The 22,500-nt window shown below is 43.4% G+C and overlaps 1 protein-coding gene across 1 annotated transcript in view; it reads left to right on the top strand.

The window, feature by feature from the left end:
• ect2 (epithelial cell transforming 2) overlaps positions 1-22,500 on the top strand; it is a 141,902-nt gene that overhangs the window by 87,725 nt on the left and 31,677 nt on the right. Inside the window, 1 exon segment of the mRNA XM_084308714.1 lies at positions 5,780-5,918. Coding sequence (XP_084164840.1) covers positions 5,780-5,918 — 139 coding nt within the window.

Raw genomic sequence — 22,500 nt, 5'->3', positions numbered from 1 at the left:
TAGTAGAGAGTAGACGTGTATGATAGCTCCGTTAGCCGTTAGCTCACGTTAACACAAGTTAGTTCACCGTTCAAAACGAAATGTCCCATTGAACTAAATAATTCACTGAGGCGTTGTATTAACGTTATATATCCGGCTAGCAGTAGCTACAGATAGCTCCTGATATCAATGTCTTATAACACTGATTCGATGCGTATTCGAGCTGAGGGCTTGTGAATGTGATTTAACGTTATACCAATACTAGGGCCCAGCTGCAGCGCCGGTGAATCCTGGCCGTAGCTCGAGGCTACTCGAGTATAGGTCCAGCTGCAGCTCCGGAGAATCCTGGCCGTAGCTAGAGGCTACTAATGTACACACAGACAGTGGAGCTTGTTGCGTGGTGGCGATGTCTTGCAGATAATACAAGTACAAGTCTAATTATATAATATATATATTTTATATAAAAAAAAAAAAAAAAATTATATAAAATTAAAAAAAAAAAAATAATCAAAAACGATGATACCGTGATATATACCGTTACCGTCTATGCTTCAAATTATACCGTGATATAAATTTTAGACCATACCGTCCACCCCTACTACACACTGTGTGTAGTGCAGGGTGTGTGTGGTGTCTGACAACACACTGTATGTAGTGCAGGGTGTGTGTGGTGTCTGACAACACACTGTATGTAGTGCAGGGTGTGTGTGGTGTCTGACAACACACTGTATGTAGTGCAGGGTGTGTGTGGTGTCTGACAACACACTGTGTGTAGTGCAGGGTGTGTGTGGTGTCTGACTACACACTGTGTGTAGTGCAGGGTGTGTGTGGTGTCCGTTTTTTTTTTGTTCGTTCTTTTTTTTGCATTTTTTTTGTTTTCGTTTTAGTTCGTTCGTTTTTTGCGTTTTTGTTTTTTTCGTTTTAGTTCGTACATTTTTTTGCGTTCTTTTTTTGCGTTATTTTGTGTTTTCGTTTTAGTTCGTTCGTTTTTTTTTGTTTTCGTTTTAGTTCGTTTGTTTTTTTGCGTTTTCGTCGTTTTAGTTCGTAAATTTTTTTGCGTTCTTTTTTTGTGTTTTCGTTTTAGTTTGTTCGTTTTTTTGCGTTTTTGTTTTTTTCGTTTTAGTTCGTAAATTTTTTTGCGTTCTTTTTTTGTGTTTTCGTTTTAGTTCGTTCGTTTTTTTGCGTTTTTGTTTTAGTTCGTTTGTTTTTTTGATACTGCCTTCACACAGAACACTCCTGAAAACATACTGCCTTCACACACAACACACTGTAGACTGCAGGGTGTGTGTGGTGTCTGACAAAAAAGCACTGTTTCAAGCACAGAGAGGGAGGCTGAGGGCTCTAACACACCATATACACCTTCAGTGAGGGAGGCTGAGAGCTCTAAACACCATATACACCTTCAGTGAGGGAGGCTGAGAGCTCTAAACACCATATACACCTTCAGTGAGGGAGGCGGAGAGCTCTAAACACCATATACACCTTCAGTGAGGGAGGCTGAGAGCTCTAAACACCATATACACCTTCAGTGAGGGAGGCTGAGAGCTCTAAACACCATATACACCTTCAGAGAGGGAGGCTGAGAGCTCTAAACACCATATACACCTTCAGTGAGGGAGGCTGAGGGCTCTAAACACCATATACACCTTCAGTGAGGGAGGCTGAGAGCTCTAAACACCATATACACCTTCAGTGAGGGAGGCGGAGAGCTCTAAACACCATATACACCTTCAGTGAGGGAGGCTGAGGGCTCTAAACACCATATACACCTTCAGTGAGGGAGGCTGAGAGCTCTAAACACCATATACACCTTCAGAGAGGGAGGCTGAGAGCTCTAAACACCATATACACCTTCAGTGAGGGAGGCTGAGGGCTCTAAACACCATATACACCTTCAGTGAGGGAGGCTGAGAGCTCTAAACACCATATACACCTTCAGTGAGGGAGGCTGAGGGCTCTAAACACCATATACACCTTCAGTGAGGGAGGCTGAGGGCTCTAAACACCATATACACCTTCAGAGAGGGAGGCTGAGAGCTCTAAACACCATATACACCTTCAGTGAGGGAGGCTGAGAGCTCTAAACACCATATACACCTTCAGTGAGGGAGGCTGAGAGCTCTAAACACCATATACACCTTCAGTGAGGGAGGCTGAGAGCTCTAAACACCATATACACCTTCAGTGAGGGAGGCTGAGAGCTCTAAACACCATATACACCTTCAGTGAGGCAGGCTGAGAGCTCTAAACACCATATACACCTTCAGTGAGGGAGGCTGAGGGCTCTAAACACCATATACACCTTCAGTGAGGCAGGCTGAGAGCTCTAAACACCATATACACCTTCAGTGAGGGAGGCTGAGAGCTTTAAACACCATATACACCTTCAGTGAGGGAGGCTGATGGCTCTAAACACCATATACACCTTCAGTGAGGGAGGCTGAGAGCTCTAAACACCATATACACCTTCAGTGAGGGAGGCTGAGAGCTCTAAACACCATATACACCTTCAGTGAGGGAGGCTGAGAGCTCTAAACACCATATACACCTTCAGTGAGGCAGGCTGAGAGCTCTAAACACCATATACACCTTCAGTGAGGGAGGCTGAGGGCTCTAAACACCATATACACCTTCAGTGAGGCAGGCTGAGAGCTCTAAACACCATATACACCTTCAGTGAGGGAGGCTGAGAGCTTTAAACACCATATACACCTTCAGAGAGGGAGACTGAGAGCTCTAAACACCATATACACCTTCAGTGAGGGAGGCTGAGGGCTCTAAACACCATATACACCTTCAGAGAGGCAGGCTGAGGGCTCTAAACACCATATACACCTTCAGTGAGGGAGGCTGAGAGCTCTAAACACCATATACACCTTCAGAGAGGGAGGCTGAGAGCTCTAAACACCATATACACCTTCAGTGAGGGAGGCTGAGGGCTCTAAACACCATATACACCTTCAGAGAGGGAGGCTGAGGGCTCTAAACACCATATACACCTTCAGTGAGGGAGGCTGAGAGCTCTAAACACCATATACACCTTCAGTGAGGGAGGCTGAGAGCTCTAAACACCATATACACCTTCAGTGAGGGAGGCTGAGAGCTCTAAACACTATATACACCTTCAGTGAGGGAGGCTGAGAGCTCTAAACACCATATACACCTTCAGTGAGGGAGGCTGAGAGCTCTAAACACCATATACACCTTCAGTGAGTGAGGCTGAGGGCTCTAAACACCATATACACCTTCAGTGAGGGAGGCTGAGGGCTCTAAACACCATATACACCTTCAGTGAGGGAGGCTGAGAGCTCTAAACACCATATACACCTTTCAGTGAGGGAGGCTGAGAGCTCTAAACACCATATACACCTTCAGTGAGGGAGGCTGAGGGCTCTAAACACCATATACACCTTCAGTGAGGGAGGCTGAGGGCTCTAAACACCATATACACCTTCAGAGAGGGAGGCTGAGAGCTCTAAACACCATATACACCTTCAGTGAGGGAGGCTGAGAGCTCTAAACACCATATACACCTTCAGTGAGGGAGGCTGAGGGCTCTAAACACCATATACACCTTCAGAGAGGGAGGCTGAGAGCTCTAAACACCATATACACCTTCAGAGAGGGAGGCTGAGAGCTCTAAACACCATATACACCTTCAGAGAGGGAGGCTGAGAGCTCTAAACACCATATACACCTTCAGTGAGGGAGGCTGAGAGCTCTAAACACCATATACACCTTCAGTGAGGGAGGCTGAGAGCTCTAAACACCATATACACCTTCAGTGAGGGAGGCTGAGAGCTCTAAACACCATATACACCTTCAGTGAGGGAGGCTGAGAGCTCTAAACACCATATACACCTTCAGTGAGGGAGGCTGAGAGCTCTAAACACCATATACACCTTCAGAGAGGGAGGCTGAGAGCTCTAAACACCATATACACCTTCAGTGAGGGAGGCTGAGAGCTCTAAACACCATATTCTAAACACCATATACACCTTCAGTGAGGGAGGCTGAGGGCTCTAAACACCATATACACCTTCAGTGAGGCAGGCTGAGAGCTCTAAACACCATATACACCTTCAGTGAGGGAGGCTGAGAGCTCTAAACACCATATTCACCTTCAGTGAGGGAGGCTGAGAGCTCTAAACACCATATACACCTTCAGTGAGGGAGGCTGAGAGCTCTAAACACCATATACACCTTCAGTGAGGGAGGCTGAGAGCTCTAAACACCATATACACCTTCAGTGAGGGAGGCTGAGAGCTCTAAACACCATATACACCTTCAGAGAGGGAGGCTGAGAGCTCTAAACACCATATACACCTTCAGAGAGGGAGGCTGAGAGCTCTAAACACCATATACACCTTCAGAGAGGGAGGCTGAGAGCTCTAAACACCATATACACCTTCAGTGAGGGAGGCTGAGAGCTCTAAACACCATATACACCTTCAGTGAGGGAGGCTGAGAGCTCTAAACACCATATACACCTTCAGTGAGGGAGGCTGAGAGCTCTAAACACCATATACACCTTCAGTGAGGGAGGCTGAGAGCTCTAAACACCATATACACCTTCAGTGAGGGAGGCTGAGAGCTCTAAACACCATATACACCTTCAGTGAGGGAGGCTGAGAGCTCTAAACACCATATACACCTTCAGTGAGGGAGGCTGAGAGCTCTAAACACCATATACACCTTCAGTGAGGGAGGCTGAGAGCTCTAAACACCATATACACCTTCAGTGAGGGAGGCTGAGAGCTCTAAACACCATATACACCTTCAGTGAGGGAGGCTGAGAGCTCTAAACACCATATACACCTTCAGTGAGGGAGGCTGAGAGCTCTAAACACCATATACACCTTCAGTGAGGGAGGCTGAGAGCTCTAAACACCATATACACCTTCAGTGAGGGAGGCTGAGAGCTCTAAACACCATATACACCTTCAGTGAGGGAGGCTGAGGGCTCTAAACACCATATACACCTTCAGTGAGGGAGGCTGAGAGCTCTAAACACCATATACACCTTCAGTGAGGGAGGCTGAGAGCTCTAAACACCATATACACCTTCAGTGAGGGAGGCTGAGAGCTCTAAACACCATATACACCTTCAGTGAGGGAGGCTGAGGGCTCTAAACACCATATACACCTTCAGTGAGGGAGGCTGAGAGCTCTAAACACCATATACACCTTCAGTGAGGGAGGCTGAGAGCTCTAAACACCATATACACCTTCAGTGAGGGAGGCTGAGAGCTCTAAACACTATATACACCTTCAGTGAGGGAGGCTGAGGGCTCTAAACACCATATACACCTTCAGTGAGGGAGGCTGAGAGCTCTAAACACTATATACACTACACACCTTCAGTGCTCTAACTGACTCTGCCAATTGAGTTAGTATGACGGCCGGCCCAAGCCGGAGGCAACGGCGACTAACGGATTCGAACCTGGTGTCTCTTGCGTTGGTGATGAGTGCAATGTCCGCTGTGCCACCCAGCCGCCATGCTGGCTCCCTTCTTAAAGCCATATTGAAGCACTTGTTGATTCAAGATTCAAGAGGTTTATTTGTCACATACTGTACATACCAGGGCATACAGTGAAATTCGGGTGGCTATGCCCGCTTTGATTGTGCAATAATACTAATAATAAAATATACATAAAAAAACAGGTACAAAAATATACATATTTTATTACCTGTTTTTTTATGTATATTTTTATTAATATGTATTAATTAATATTATTTTCTTTTATTACATTTATTATGTCTATATTTATTAATACCTGAATCTTCTGTGTGTTCTCAGATTGCCAGGAAGCGCCACAAGGTGATCAGTACGTTTAAGAGCCCGGTGGGTCAGACCAGGCCTCCTGCGCAGCTAAAGCACATCACCCTCATGCCCCTCTCACAGATCAGGAGAGTTCTGGACCTGAACGACACAGAGGGTGAGCACACACACACACATGCACGCACACACACACACATACACATACACATACACATACACACACACACACACACACACACACACACACACACACACACACACACACACACACACACACACACACACACACACACACACACACACAGAGACACATGTTTTTATTTTATTTTTTTGCTTTGAAATATTATAGTGAAATATTTTGCACTGTTGTCGCATTTATCTTGTTGAAATCCTCCCACAGGTTCTTTTTACTACCAAATATTTAATTGAGACCCTTTATTTGTTTATTATTTCAATTTAGCTGGAAATACATTGCTACACCATTCAGTAACATTTGCAGAGCCTTATAACAAAAACATTAGTACGGTCACCATTGTGACCAGTGGGATTAATCAACACATTTTATTATTTATTTTTCTATTTCATTGAACATTGCACATGTTAAAAGCCATTTTTTTTCTCAAAATGTGAGTATTACCAAGTCAACTTGTGTTCTTAAAACAATGACAATAAACATAGTTTTATTAGGTTGAAATAATGTGGTTGTTTACTTATTTTTCTGTTAACTTATTATGGATTGAAAACTGAAAACCTTAACCCTTTTCTCGCCAAGAACGTGTTACCACGTCATTGCTCGCCATGCGTAATCTGTCTTTGAGATCAATATTTCAAAAATCTGTGATGGCAATCATATTTCACCCACGGAGACTTGAGACTTGCTGTTAATCTCCTCTCAACTCTCCAACGGTTCAAGACCGCCATCTGGTGGCCGATCGGCGAATCGGCAAAACAGGAAGTGACGCACCGGAAGTGGTGCTCAACCATATTTCGTCCGGGCACTCGCTATCGTTAGCGGGACTCCAGCTCGACACACTGGACAGCGATCCGTTGCCAATAACTCGATAAACAACATGGTTTGGACGCATATAGCATTATACAACCTGGACATGGATCGCATATATCAACATCCCATAATCGCGAACTTTCTGCTCCACGCTGACCACCCAACGGTGATGAACGGTGAACCCAGATGATGAGGCATGACGTTTAGGACCTTGTACAATTGACATTTTTAATCTGACGTCAATCGGTATCAAACTACATTTGATGATGTAATATATGTATTTATAGCTATAACTCGCGTTCTGCAGAATGCTGCAGAAAACGATAAAAACATATTTATACTTTAGGCCGTATTTTAGTATGAATATGTGAATGAAAAAGTAGAACGTTGCTACATCCTAAACGATAGATACTTGACGTTGAATGGGCCATAGTAATGTCAATTTAGCAATACAATTTAAAAAGTTATAGCCCTGCAAAGAAGGGGAACATCTCCATAGACTTATACTACTGGCAGACAGTGGATTAAGATCAGAATAATCCCTGGCAGATAAAGGGTTAATGCACAGTAACTTACTGAACTCAATATTTTTAAGTTTTGGTAACTTATTATTATTTTAATTTTTTACAGTGTAGTCTTGCGATCAATCAAAACTTATTTACACGATATACCTCACATTCACCCTCCATTCACATCCTGGTGTTCTCCTGGTGTTCTCCATTAGGCCTGTAGGTGGAGCTATGACAGCACACGTACAGTACACACACCGATGGTGTGTGATGTGTCCAAAAATGAATGGGCAAATGTGAGTGAAATGGTCGCACTGTATGCAGCTGTTTGTCTGCATTGCATTCCCCCCCCCCCCCCCAACTCAGATTTAGGGTTGATACAACCATCATAATAATATTGTTAATAATAACAATAACAATAATGATGTAATAATGTAAAAATTATCATTAAAAAGACCTGATTATCAGAAGAAGAAAAAATACGATGCATGGAATATTGTTGAGGCACACTAGTTACAACTATATTTCAAACAGGCACTCCATGTCAAAAAGGTTGCTGACCCCTGCACTATACAAACTAGAGCCCGACCGACGCTGTACTTTGAGGCTGATGTTAGGGGCGACAGTGGCTCGGGACGTAGAGCAGTCGTCTGGTAATCCCGAGGTTCGCAGTTCGGTTCCCGCTCCTCCCGGGCAGCGTGTCGAAGTGTCCTTGAGCAAGACATTTAACCCCTAACTGCTCCCGATGAGCAGGTTGCGCTCCTTGCATGGTTGCCTCTGCCGTCGGTGTGCGAGTGAACGGGTAAACATGTGAGGAGGAAATTGTAAAGCGCTTTGGATAAACCAAGTTTACCATTTTTATTTACCATTTGGGAGGAACCTGTCCCACAGGTGGCTGATGAGACCCATAAACAAGGCCTAACAAAAATAATGGTTTGTTTCTGGTTGCCGACCGACCCTGCCGATTTAGGTGCGACCCAATTTATTTTATGAGTTTAAAAAAATACAATACAATAAAGTTTCATAAAAATCTTAGTCAAACCTTTAGTATTATGGATATTAAACATGCTGGCAGAGTACATGCATCCATGTTGTTGTGAACATTTTAATTAAATAAAGAAATTCCCTATCCATAGTCGCCGTGGGAAGAGATCAAATAAAATAAATTCCCTCCCTACTCATGGCCCTAACTGACAACCAACAGGTACCAAACAATATTTTTGTTATGCCCAAACAGGTGATTAATGCCGTCATCAGACCACGGCTCCGCTCAACCCTCAGGTTCTGCTGTGAGCTGGTTCCTTGCTGGAAAATAAAGGGCAATGTCACCCATTTTTAAATGGTTTTTATGCCAAATGTTTATGAATTCATACCTATGTTATTCCTATGGTCTAATGCAGTACCTATGTTATTCCTATGGTCTAATGCAGTACCTATGTTATTCCTATGGTCTAATGCAGTACCTATGTTATTCCTATGGTCTAATGCAGTACCTATGTTATTCCTATGGGCTAATGCAGTACCTATGTTATTCCTATGGTCTAACGCAGTACCTATGTTATTCCTATGGTCTAACGCAGTACCTATGTTATTCCTATGTTCTGAACTCGGTACCTATGTTATTCCTATGGCCTAATGCAGTACCTATGTTATTCCTATGTTCTGAACGCAGTACCTATGTTATTCCTATGGTCTAATGCAGTACCTATGTTATTCCTATGTTCTGAACTCAGTACCTATGTTATTCCTATGGTCTAATGCAGTACCTATGTTATTCCTATGTTCTGAACTCAGTACCTATGTTATTCCTATGGTCTAATGCAGTACCTATGTTATTCCTATGGTCTAATGCAGTACCTATGTTATTCCTATGGTCTAATGCAGTACCTATGTTATAGGGCTGGGCGATATGACGATATTATATAAATATTGGGTACAGTTCATTAACGATACACTTTTTAAACGTATCGTGGATATCGTGATGTTTTGCCCTCACGTTAGAGGCCGCCGCGGCTGAGATGAGACTTAGGGCCCTTTCTCACTCAGCCTTTGGGATCGAATCACCGTCCCGGAGCACGGGGGGGAGTGTTCTCACTCACCCCTTTTGGGGTGCGAAACGGCGCTGATTCGTTTCACCCCCCGCTGAACGGGATCACTTGGCAGAGGTGGTCTCGGATTCGGCCCCGGGAGAACGGGGGGTGTGGCTTTGCGAGCTTGTACCTAAACACGGGCGTGGCGCCTGCTGCTGACATAACGTCATAACCTCAACCAAAAACAAGTGGATGAAAACATGAAGTTATTGTTATAAGGACCCCAGTCCAAGCAGTCTGCATTCCCTTAACAATTGTTTGTATTGAGCCGTATTGTATTGTACCCATATGCAATATGTTAAATAAAGTTTACATCCATTCATTCTGCTAGCATTACCGATTTGGCGATTGCATGAGCAGCTGGCTAACGTTAGCTAACAGACCCTGTTAGCTCAGAGCTCCTCTTTCAATCTTAACAAGCATTAAACAAATGGCCCAGTCATCTATTCACCGTTGTTTAATACACACGGTGTTGTCTCTAATGTTATCTAGCTACTGATGGCTCCCGATATCATCAGTTTGGTGCTGGCTAACTAGCGTGAGCTAACGTTAGCTTCTAGCCACAATGCTATACTGTTATAATGGCATCTTCCACTCACGTTAGCATGCAGCTAACAATGTAGCTAACAAAAGTCACCGATCTTTTTTGAGACTAAACTATCCGCTCTTGGTGGTCACTTGTGTTGATGTTAGTTTTGTTTCATCAACAAATGACAGGCAGAACACACAGTGAATGTATCCGTTTTGTTTATTGCACGTTCTTTGCTGAAAAGAAAGTGCTACAGGCTATACTAGACTAGGCTAAGCTAACTAGCGTTAGCTTAGCGTCAGCCCTGGGAAACGCTCAAAAGCGAACTCTACAACACCATCTATTCGTGATAAAATGGGGTGGGTTATATTGACAAGGCTTGACAACAGAGGTTCAAATATAACTTCATATTTATTGCTTATTTATTCATTTTATATCAGCATTTCAGTCTCCAGCACCATGTTAACACTTCCTGTGTTTACATTTTCGAACGTGACAAAGGCAAACCGTAAACAGAACCCGGAACGAAACAAGACTGCAGTGTGTACGCAAACTAGAGGGGGGAGAGGGGGGGGGGGGGGGAGTTCGCATCAGATCTCGGTACGGGCCAGAACGGAACGAAATAGAAACGAATAGGGTGAGTGAGAAAGGGCCCTTACAAGCGCAGTGCTAAATGCTTTCCTCTCCCTCTCGCCTCTCCCTCTCGCAGGAAAAAAAGTCAGTCACACACACACTTGCCCAAATTACCTCATCTACACGCACATACACGCACGCAAGCGCACACACCTAGCCAGAGAGGCGGTGGCTCGGTGCTAGGGATGCCCCCCGAAACCCAAGAGTATTGATAAACTCCGACGTTAACGGTACTGCTATCGGTAGTCTATTGAGCGGATTAGCTACGGAGCTAACAGACTAGTGTACCATCCATCTGTGACGCAACAGTGGACACGGAGTAATGTTAACGTTATGTCGAGTTCATACTACACTACACGTATGAACTCAACATAACGTTAACGTTACTCCGTTTCCATGAAGTGTTTAATTAGCAGCAATCTGTTGTTGAAAATGTAACGTTAACCGGAAAACCGGAAATGGAATGCGAGGACAGGAAGCAGTCATTAAATCGTTGTAGTCTTATTAACTAAAAGATTTTAACAAAATAAAAAACAGCAGCACTATTGGATAACTGAGTCATGTTTGCTATGTATTTCTTTCTTTAGGGGAGTAGGACATTTGTTTCACAGTTTTAGCATGATGTTTTATAGATGGCTAGGTTAAACACAGGTTTTTGTTTTTAAGAGGGGGTGTTTGATTTGATTGAATTGAAGTTTATTTCAAGTATGCAACACAACAAACAAACATCAAGTACAGATATAGCCTTAAGCCGTTCAAATAATAAATGTATAAATAAATAAATAGTTACAATATATAATCTAATAATCTAAATCTAATCTAATATATAATCTAAAAAAACGAAAGGCTAAAATGCTAAATATATAATCTAAGAATCCAATAATCTAATATATAATATAAAAATGCTAAATGCATGTGTCTTTTGTCTTTAATGTTAGCTTGCAAACTCATACTGTCTTGGTAAACCTCATAATGAATTGTTTGGGGAAAAAGGAAAAACATCGTGATGTGTATCGCCGAAAGGTCAGAAAATATCGTGATATCATATGTGCTGATGAGGAATTTGAAAAGAGAAAAACAAACTGAATGATATTGATATGTCTCTGGTAAATAAATTAATTAATAGATGGAATTGTTGACCCACTTACACATATATGTTCCCAGCGAATATGTAAATTGCCAAAGTCATCCCATTATATACTGTAAGGCTGGCTGGTAATGAACATCCTTACACTAATTACAGACCGGTTGTAAGAGCATGACTTACCCTTTCACTGCCACACTACAGAAGGTTAACCCTTTCACTGCCACACTACAGAAGGTTAACCCTTTCACTGCCACACCACAGAAGGTTAACCCTTTCACTGCCACACTACAGAAGGTTAACCCTTTACTATCACACTACCGACGGTAAAGTATTTTCAAAGCAAGAAATAATGTACTGACAAGTAATACTCAAAAATGTTTGAGAGGGAAAATATGATTTAAGAAGGAATTATAATTTAAAACAACCCTATGTCCGCACTACTCTTAAAGGTTTATGTGTTTCAGTTTGTGGTGTAATCCTGTGGAATGGATTAGATCAGTGGTTCTCAAACTTTTTACACCAAGAGAAACTTTTTACACCTGAGAACGTAGCTGGCTCTCCAAGTACCACCATATGGCCGACGTTAAAATACAGTCTATTCAGCTATGCACAGTTCACGCAGGAGGCAAATGTATTCCTAATACCATTATTTATTGTTAACTTTTGTCAGACACAGCCACAATGTACAAAGGGGTAGCACTAGAACTAGCAAACTCTTCCACACAACTCATACAATGCAAGGAGCATTGGGAACATAATAACTAACATTCTCACATAGCAAGTGAGAAAATTAAGAACAACTGTATTTCAGCAAATGTACTTAATTCTCTCTCTCTCTCTCTCACTCACTCACTCACTCACTCACTCACTCACTCACTCACTCACTCACTCACTCACTCACTCACTCACTCACTCACTCACTCACTCACTCACTCACTCACTCACAACTCACATAAGCAGGGCCAGACTGGGGAAATAATTCAGGCTGGGAAATATAGTGTGAAATATAGCCCCAGTCAGGCCACTTTCTATGTGGGGGTCCCCCACCAGGAATTATTTAGTTACAAAGACTTAATTTTCTTAAATTTTTTATACTTTTTTTTACCCTTTAAATTCCAGTGTTTGTGATGGGTATCACAAATTATTGTAAAAATAAATAAACAAAACACATATTCAATACATTTTCGAATTGTAACCCTTTAAATGCCAGTTTGTGTGATGGCATCACAAATTATTGTAAAAAAAAAAAAAAAAAACATGACCAGAAACGTCAGTGGCAAATCAGTTCGCAGAACGCGAACGCGGAACTGGAAATCCGTTGGTAAAAAAATAGACACGGCCTGGCCTGCTTCTAAGTTCAGTGGCCTGACTGCACAAATTTTTTTTATTTTTATTTTATTTTTTATTAAAATTGTTCCAAGTACCACCAAGTACCACTAGTGGTACGCGTACCACAGTTTGAGTACCACTGGATTAGATGAAGAAACAAAAATGAGCAAGAACATTGTACAGTTCAAAATATAAAAGTATAGGAAAACTCATTGATGAGTACAAAAACGAGGAGCTCTAAAATAGTTACTTTTTATTTCTACAAAAAGATTTAATATTTTATTTTGTTTGTTATTTTATGTTTCTAAGATATTTAGTTTTATGTATGATGTTGTGAGGAAGGGGCTGGACTAGATCAGCATTTGCTTCCTTCTGCTCCTTCTCAAATGCTTTTTAACCTTTTTTTCTTTATTTTTTTTTCTTTAGTTTATCCTTTTTATTGTGTTTTTTATACGGTTGATTGTTAGAGATAAGAATAAACTCAACTCAACATTTACAATAGAGCTTGTTTCTCTTATTGTATGACAACAGTCAACATATTGTGCAGCCAATACTGCACACTAAGGGCGGAATCCACAAAGGCTTTGTGCGGATGTGTAACGTCGGCTTTGCGTCCGTGCAATTGGCGTATATTTAAATGAGGTAATAAGGGGGGAACATCTCCAATTTCTATGTAAATGAGCCTCTAAACAGGTGATCATGGCAGCAGTAATTGTACAGACAGGCATGACGTGAAAGATATTATCGAATATCTCGAAGAACAATATCAAATCAAGCGCATGCAGTGATCCCATGCAATCGTACTCATTATTTAAATATCGTTATATAATGTTGTGGGCCTTGGCGTTATGCTCGTATATAAACAGAATCTAACTTGTTCGAGAAATATAAAGCCGCGTGCCAATAGCCTTCGCAACGCGTGATTTAGAAATAAGGCTATAGCACTGACATTTCAAATGCTTGGTTCTGAGATGATCAATACAGTAAACATTTATTTCTGATATAGGTGCTGATCAGCAGTAATGCAATGGTGAAGCAGCAGAATGCTTGTTGTCATCCACTCAATGGCTGCTTGGTGAAGCTGCAGAACGCTTGTTGTCATCCACTTGATGGCTGCTTGAAGCAGCAGAATGCTTGTCATCCACTCAATGGCTGCTTGGTGAAGCTGCAGAACGCTTGTTGTCATCCACTTGATGGCTGCTTGAAGCAGCAGAATGCTTGTTGTCATCCACTCAATGGCTGCTTGGTGAAGCTGCAGAACGCTTGTTGTCATCCACTTGATGGCTGCTTGAAGCAGCAGAATGCTTGTCATCCACTCAATGGCTGCTTGGTGAAGCTGCAGAACGCTTGTTGTCATCCACTCGATGGCTGCTTGAAGCAGCAGAATGCTTGTTGTCATCAACTGAGAAAGATGGCGCCGCTACGTCCGGCTGCCTGTCTGTGCGCTCCGTCGAGACTGTGCATACTTTTGTTAATATTTATAGTTTTAAGAGTTTTGTCTGTACCAACAGTAGGTGCAATTAATGTGTATGACCGTCAGTCACTAATAGACATTGGATTACGGGAAACTTACCGACTGGATTACTCTCTGGATCAGCTCTCTGAACCGCAACAATGGCCCGTTGAGATCTTGAGGACATCAGGACCGGATCTCGCCCCCAGGGACAAAGGACCCAGACGGCGAGGAAAGAGAGCTGGAGTCCGTAACAGGCTGAGAACCAGGCGGCACAGGACACCACTACCCAGTATATTGCTAGCCAATGTACAATCAATAGACAATAAACTAGACGACATCCGAGCAAGGATTCAATTCCAGAGAGACGTTAGGGACTGTAACGTTCTCTGCTTCATCGAGACGTGGCTGGCGCCAGAAGTCCCAGACCACGCCATCCTACCGGCCGATCATTTCTTCATTCACCGCAAGGATAGAACAGCAGAATCCGGTAAACAACGTGGAGGAGGTATTGCCTTCATGTTGAACAAAAATTGGAGTGACCCAACTAATGTGAAGGAACTATCCAACCACTGCTCCCCAGAACTGGAATATATAACCATCAAGTGTCGTCCTTTCTTCCTCCCGAGGGAGTTAACGGCGATCGTCCTGGTCGGAGTGTATATTCCACCGCAAGCTGAAGCCAGCAACAAGGTTGCGCTCTCCAGACTACACGACGAGGTAAATAGAATCCAAGAGGCGAATGTTAACGCCGCCATTTTAGTTCTGGGAGATTTCAATAGCGCCAATCTGAGAAAGGTATTGCCCGACTTCTATCAGCATGTGACTTGCAACACCAGAGGCGGTAACATCCTAGATCACTGTTACACGCAATTTAAAGGTGGCTACAAGGCTCATTCTGATAGTGGCTTCGGTAAGTCAGATCACGCATCAATTTTTCTTACACCGAAGTACAGACAGAAAATTAAAAGTACTCCCGTAGTCTCGCGAGAGGTGCAGAAATGGGATGTGACGTCAGAGGATACGATCCGGTCAGTGTTTCACAACACAGACTGGAATGTGTTCCGCGACACAGATAACATTAATGCCTACACGGAGACAGTGCTGGACTATGTTTGTACTAGGGTGAAAGAAACAATCCCCACTACCAAAATGAAAGTTTACCCAAATCAAAAACCCTGGGTAGACAAATCCGTCCGTGAAGCTCTGAGAGAGCGCACCAAAGCATACAACGACGGCCTAGAGGCAGGCAACATGAATGACCACAAGGTGGCGCGATACAACGTAAGGAGGACTGTGTCAGAGGCCAAACGACGCTACAGGGATAAAATTGAACTCCAGTTTGAACAAGCTGACTCTAGAGCTATGTGGCAGGGGCTCAAAACGATGACAGACTACAAAGGCGCCTCCCTCAAACTGAACAGTGACATCTCCTTAGCAAATGACCTCAATACCTTCTATGCAAGGTTTGATGCTGGTAATAACAACACCAGCTCACAAGCCTCGGCAATGGGGGGGGGGGGGTCGGCTGCTGATGGAGGCGCAGTGTTCAGGGTAACAGAGCATGAGGTGAGGCGGACCTTTAAAAAAGTGAATATCAGGAAGGCAGCAGGTCCAGACGGCATCCCCGGCCGCGTCCTAAAAGTCTGTGCCGACCAACTGGCCCCAGTATTCACTGACATATTTAACCTGTCCTTAGAACAGGCTGTCATCCCCACCTGCCTGAAGAAGTCCACTATTATCCCTGTACCCAAAAAATCCAAGCCTGCTTGCCTCAACGACTACCGCCCTGTAGCTCTCACCTCCATAGCCATGAAGTGCTTCGAGAAGCTAGTAAAGGGCTACATCTGCTCCTCCCTCCCCATCAACATGGACCCCCTGCAATTTGCATACCGCCCCAACAGGTCCACGGAGGACGCCATATCCCATGTGCTGCACACAGCAGCATCACACCTGGACAAGAGGCAGGGGAACTATGTGAGAATGCTATTCATCGACTACAGCTCGGCATTCAATACCATAGTCCCCTCCATACTCATAGCCAAGCTCAGGGACCTGGGCTTGGGCTATGACCTCTGCCAGTGGGTCTTGGACTTCCTGACTGGCAGACCCCAGGTGGTGAGAGCAGGCAACTGCACCTCCTCATCCATCACCCTCAACATAGGGGCCCCCCAGGGCTGTGTTCTGAGTCCCCTCCTCTACTCCCTGTACACACACGACTGTGTGGCTCAGCGGAGTAGCAATACAATCGTCAAATTTGCTGACGACACAGTGGTGGTGGGCCTGATCTCTGCCAACGACGAGAGGGCCTACCTGGAAGAGGTCAAGGTCCTGGCGGGATGGTGCCAGGAAAACAGCCTCTCCCTGAACGTCAGCAAAACAAAGGAGATGATTGTGGACTTCAGGAGGTCGGGGGTCAAGGACTACAGCCCCCTCAGCATCGACGGGGCACCGGTTGAGAGAGTCAACAGCTTTAAGTACCTCGGAGCCTACATATCCGAGGACTTGACATGGACCACACACATTAACAGTGTTGTGAAGAAGGCACGACAACGCCTCTACTTCCTCAGGCGCCTAAGGAAGTTCCAAGTCAGCCAGAAGATCCTTAAGAACTTCTACTCATGTACAATAGAGAGCATCTTGACTGGCAACATCACCTCCTGGTTTGGGAATAGCACTGCACAAGACCAAAGCAGACTACAAAGAGTGACACGTTCAGCCGAACGCACAATTGGAGGGGGGCTCCCCACCCTCCAGAACATTTACTACAAGCGTTGCAAGGGCAAGGCTAAGAGAATCATTAAAGACTCCAGTCACCCGAACAACTGCCTCTTTGAACTGCTGCCGTCAGGCAAGCGATACAGGAGTCTCAAGGCGAGCACAGAAAGACTCAGAAGAAGCTTCTATCCCCAGGCCATCAGGCTGCTAAACGAACAATGAATGAACACTACACAACAACAACCACCAAACGCACATAGCACACACATCCACACGCACACACTCACTTTAAACAAACACACTGTAGCACCCACTCCACACACTTATAGCACACACCCACTTTAAACAAACACACTGTAGCACCCACTCCCCACACTTTATATTTATGGATGAAGGATTGCACTACAACTCGTACACCTTACTGTAAATTGTACCTAAAATTGTACCTCATCCCATTTCTGCTTTGCACTAGATAGTACTGTACATTAGTACACTGCATAGTATTGTGTATTGTATATTATATGGTAACTCAGAACATTGTACATATGTCTATACCGAACACTGTGACCTCATTTTCTTCTTCTAAATTCATGCTATATTATGTTATTATGTTATTTGATACGATCTTGTCTAGCACAGTCTCTGGAGCGTAACAGTAAGAAGCATTTTGTATGAAAGTATTCTGTACTTCTGTATGACAACTATTAAAGAACTTGAGAACTTGAGAACTTGATGGCTGCTTGTTGAAGCAACGGAACACATGATGTCATCCACTCGATGGCTGCTTGAAGCAACGGCACGCTTGTTGTCATCAACTTGATGGCTGCTTGTTGAAGCAACGGAACACATGTTGTGATCAACTTGATGGCTGCTTGAAGCAACGGAATGCTTGTTCTCATCAACTTGATGGCTGCTTGTTGAAGCAACGGAACACATGTTGTGATCAACTTGATGGCTGCTTGAAGCAACGGAATGCTTGTTGTCATCAACCCGATGGCTGCTTGTTGAAGAAACGGAATGCTTGTTGTCATCAACTTGATGGCAGCTTGAAGCAGCAGAACGCATGTTGTGATCAACATGATGGCAGCTTGAAGCAGCGGAACGCATGTTGTGATCAACTTGATGGCAGTTTGAAGCAGCAGAGTGCATGTTGTGATCAACTTGACGGCAGCTTGAAGCAGCAGAACGCATGTTGTGATCAACTTGATGGCTGTTTGAAGCAGCAGAACGCTTGTTGTGATCAATGCTGCCATCTTAGTTCAGGATCTGTTGCAGAAGTGAAACGGAAGACCGGTTTGTCTGGAATCACGAGTCATTGTCACCGACTGGCCTCGCAGATATACAGGTATCACTCGACTGACATCTAGTTGCGGTACCGAGTATTACAGTGTCTGGATATTCATAATGTATGATAATGCATTGTAAGAGTTGTTATTAACCTCTTAAGCCCGACGGGACCGATACCGGTCCCAAAATGACATCACATCATAAATCAACCTCTCCAGACTGTTATGATTCAAGGTAGGAATGTTGAGTCCAATAATAGAAAGGAAGAAGGAGGCGGAGATGGTGTTGTTCTTCTCAAAATATGTGTTATTTTATCAGAAACACAAGAGCAAGATAATGGAACGAGAAAGCATAATGTAGTCAGGCTACAACTGAGAGATAATTTAGCATAGCGAAAACCGTACACTAGATGGAGAAAATAGTTTAACACAACATAATAACAAAACCGGACCAGATGTCCCGCTTCTGTCCGTGGCCGACTGCTCGCAGTACTTCTCTTGAAGATCTGACAACAGACAGGAGAACAAAGGATTACTATAAAGGCAAAATACCCAGCAAACCACACGCAGTAATTAGTGACAACAAATCACAGGTGACAATCAATCAGAGCTTTCCACTCCTGAGAGAGGATAGAAACCCCAAACGTTACACAGACTGTCTGACATAATTATAATAAATTTTTTCAAACGTATTCAAGAATAAACATCATAACCATGTCACAACAGCAGTTATAATGTATATTTTCATCAATACGTTTGTTTACCAATAGGTTAAAGTGTTATTAGTGAGGTTTTAGTTTTTTAAATGTGGTGTTGTGATCGCGAAAATCCGCCATTTTGAATTACCGGAAGTCGCTGAATTGTAGTCATTTTGAGAAAAGGACATCCAGAGCTTTCAATGAGCTTTGGAATTTTTCAAAACTACACTTCCCAAAGGCGTCTTGCTCCCGTCAAACAAATGACTTGCTTATAATTTTTTTTTTTATTCTCTTATTACTCAGGATTATATGTAACAGTTGTGACAACGTCACCTCAAACTTCCCCCTGAGTGGGAGTCGAACCCCGGTCTCCCACACCGCAGGCAGCAACACAGACCGCTATACCAAGAGGTGAATCCACTTCTAAGTCCTGGGTCTATGCGTCTTTTGAGGATGTGAGAGTGAGTTTAACCCATAGCACCGCTACTCACCCCAGCCCTTCTTGACTGCGCTTCACGATACCATCCGTTACACTCACCCTCTCAAACTCACTCCACTCCACCCAAGGCATCCGGGTCACGGCACCATTGTAACAGTTGTGACAACGTCACCTCAAACTTCCCCCCGAGTGGGAGTCGAACCCTGGTCTCCCACACCGCGGGCAGCAACACAGACCGCTATACCAAGAGGTGAATTCACTTCTAAGTACTGGGTCTATGCGTCTTTTGAGGATGTGAGAGTGAGTTTAACCCATAGCATCGCTACTCACCCCAGCCCTTCTTGACTGCACTTCACGATACCATCTGTTACATATATACCACAAAACTGAACATTATTGGCATATATTGGAGCGCAGTTAGTTTGTCTCCCCTATTTTGAGCATTTAGCAACCATCCGATTTGATCAGTTTCAAAATGGCGGATCTCTTGCAAGAAAAAGAAACCTACTGTACATAAGATTTGGCCCAATCCATAAATGTGCGAATTGGCTATAATAAAGTAATTTATAGGCCTGCTATTCTATATTCTATAATAATATTTCAAATCGCATTGGTCCGGATGGGAGAATTCAGTACTGTATCTACAAAACCTTCTGTTTAATCATCTTCCGTTTATTCATTTCCTTTGATTTTTTTTACACGTGATCTCAATATGATGTCATCATTCCCTCCCTGAAACAATAGTGATGGTCAAGAGGAATGAAGACACAACCTGTTCACGTTCTGCTCCAAATCTCCTCTGGGGGAGGGAGGCGGAAACCATCACCTTAGGGGGACCTGGCGTATCACCTGAACGAAAGGTTATTTCATAACCTAGTTATATGAATACTGGCTGAGCATCTCGCTCTGCCAATGAGATATCCTCTTATCTCCACGCACCTATAGCGTGCACGCGAAACAAGCAAATGCACCCACAGGGTTCCCACGGTACCTGGAAAACATGGAATTTATTTTTTTCATTTTCCAGTATGGAAAAGTCATGGAAACTGAGCAAAAGTGAACACTTACATGGAAATTGAAACAGTTGTCCTGGAACATTTTATTGGATGATGTGTAAAATAGTAATCAAATTAAACTATTGAGCACATAATTAAGATGAGTTTATAAAAACCCTTTACATGTGAACAGCTTTTAGAGCATGCTCTTGGCATCATATCTGGTATATTGGATGTTGGAATTGATGCAGGCAACCTGGTGATATGGACTTTAAAAGTATAGTTTCGGATTGGTGGACTTCCGGAATAATAACCGAGAACCGTTACTCGCAATCTCAATAGAACGGTCAAATACATGCATTTCCCAGCCAACACAGGAGCCTTGACATCTACAGTGAAACTTCTTATGCAAGTAGCTGTGTTTTAACTGTGTGGTAAACCTGGGTGTATCAACGTTAGTTAGTAAGCAGTGCAATCTTGCTAGCTAGCAGCTTACACTAGAATTGTTGAGGTAATTTTACCTTGCTTTTAAAATACTAGAACTATGTTTGATCCCCATATGTACTATTTCACTCATTGACTTTTCCTAAAGGGCCACATAACTTTTCCCTTCTCTGGTGGGGGCCGGAGTCAGCTTGTAACAGAAAAAGTGTGACGATCGCAGGGGTGCCTAAACGTAAACATTTATTGTTTTCCAGAAAGCCACACATAACCAAATATTAATAACCCTTTCCGGGATCTTCACAGAAAAAAAAGGTCAGGAAATAAATAATAACACTATTAATGAAATAAATAACACTATTTATGAAATAAATATACAGTACCTACAGACCACCTAGCTCTAGCGCTGTACTATTTAAAAGCACAGTGCAGGACACACTCAAAGGTTATCGCACCTCAGAGATGGCAGTGGACATGTATGACAGGACAAAGGCCATATGTAATGGCCTTGGGATTGAGGAACATACTACCAGCCAAAGGAGGAAGCAGAAAAGGATGGACGAGTATGTAGTTGAGTCATCTTGTGGCACAAGCTCAGACCTCAGCTCAGGAGATCAGCTGAGACAGAGACTGTTCTATCCAGTCCTCGACAGAATGCTGCAAGAGCTTGAGAGCAGGTTCTCATGCGTTGGAGAACAACTTATGAGAGGCATACAGGCATACATGTTATCCAGCCTCAGACCAGTTTCTCTCAGTGGAATTGCTGCAACCCCTCGCCACACATTACAATATCCAACTACTGTCAAGAGGAGATCACAGTTGCAAAGTGTTTCCTGGCCAGGACAGGCAGAGATGCAGTCCCTACTATCCAAAGTGTCTTTCCCTCCTGGATGATAATAATAATAATAATGCATTTTATTTATAAGGCGCTTTTCAGGACACTAAAAAAAAAGTCCACAAATCGGTGAATGAAAAATGTATAGGATCAAATGAAAACTACTACTTACTAAAATGGATGTTTAAAAGTACTAAAAACCAAAAAAAAATCAAACACTAACAAACATTCAGCACCGACAATGGGGATGCTGCCATCTTAAACAAAAAAAATCTTTATTTTAAATTTTTTTTTAAAGCTCCGGGGCTCTAGGGGGCCGGGCCAAATGTGGAGGCGGGCCGTAGTTTGGGGACAACTGATCTACAGCTTGTTGCATTATTTCATGCATTGATATTATCAATAAGACATAATCTCTAAGCATTTACAATGTAGACTTGACTGGCACATCTTTTAAATCAAGTAAGTAGTCAGGTGTCCTAGGGGGTTGTGTGTGTGAGGGGAGGGGGGCGCAGATGGGGGCGGAAAGCTTCAGGGGCCTATAGATCATCACTTAATATGGTACCTGGAAAATCAGGAGGTAGCATGGAAAATGTTTTCAAGGCAAGCGTGGGAACCCTGACCCACTTGTACGTGACCAAGCCACTCCCATGCGTCTCCCTATATGACGCCGGAAATGGTCACGCTCCACCTTCCC

Source organism: Notolepis coatsorum (assembly GCF_963971535.1).
Source record: "Notolepis coatsorum genome assembly, chromosome: 2".
NCBI lineage: Eukaryota > Metazoa > Chordata > Actinopteri > Aulopiformes > Paralepididae > Notolepis > Notolepis coatsorum.
This window is presented reverse-complemented; position numbering and strand designations above follow the sequence as displayed.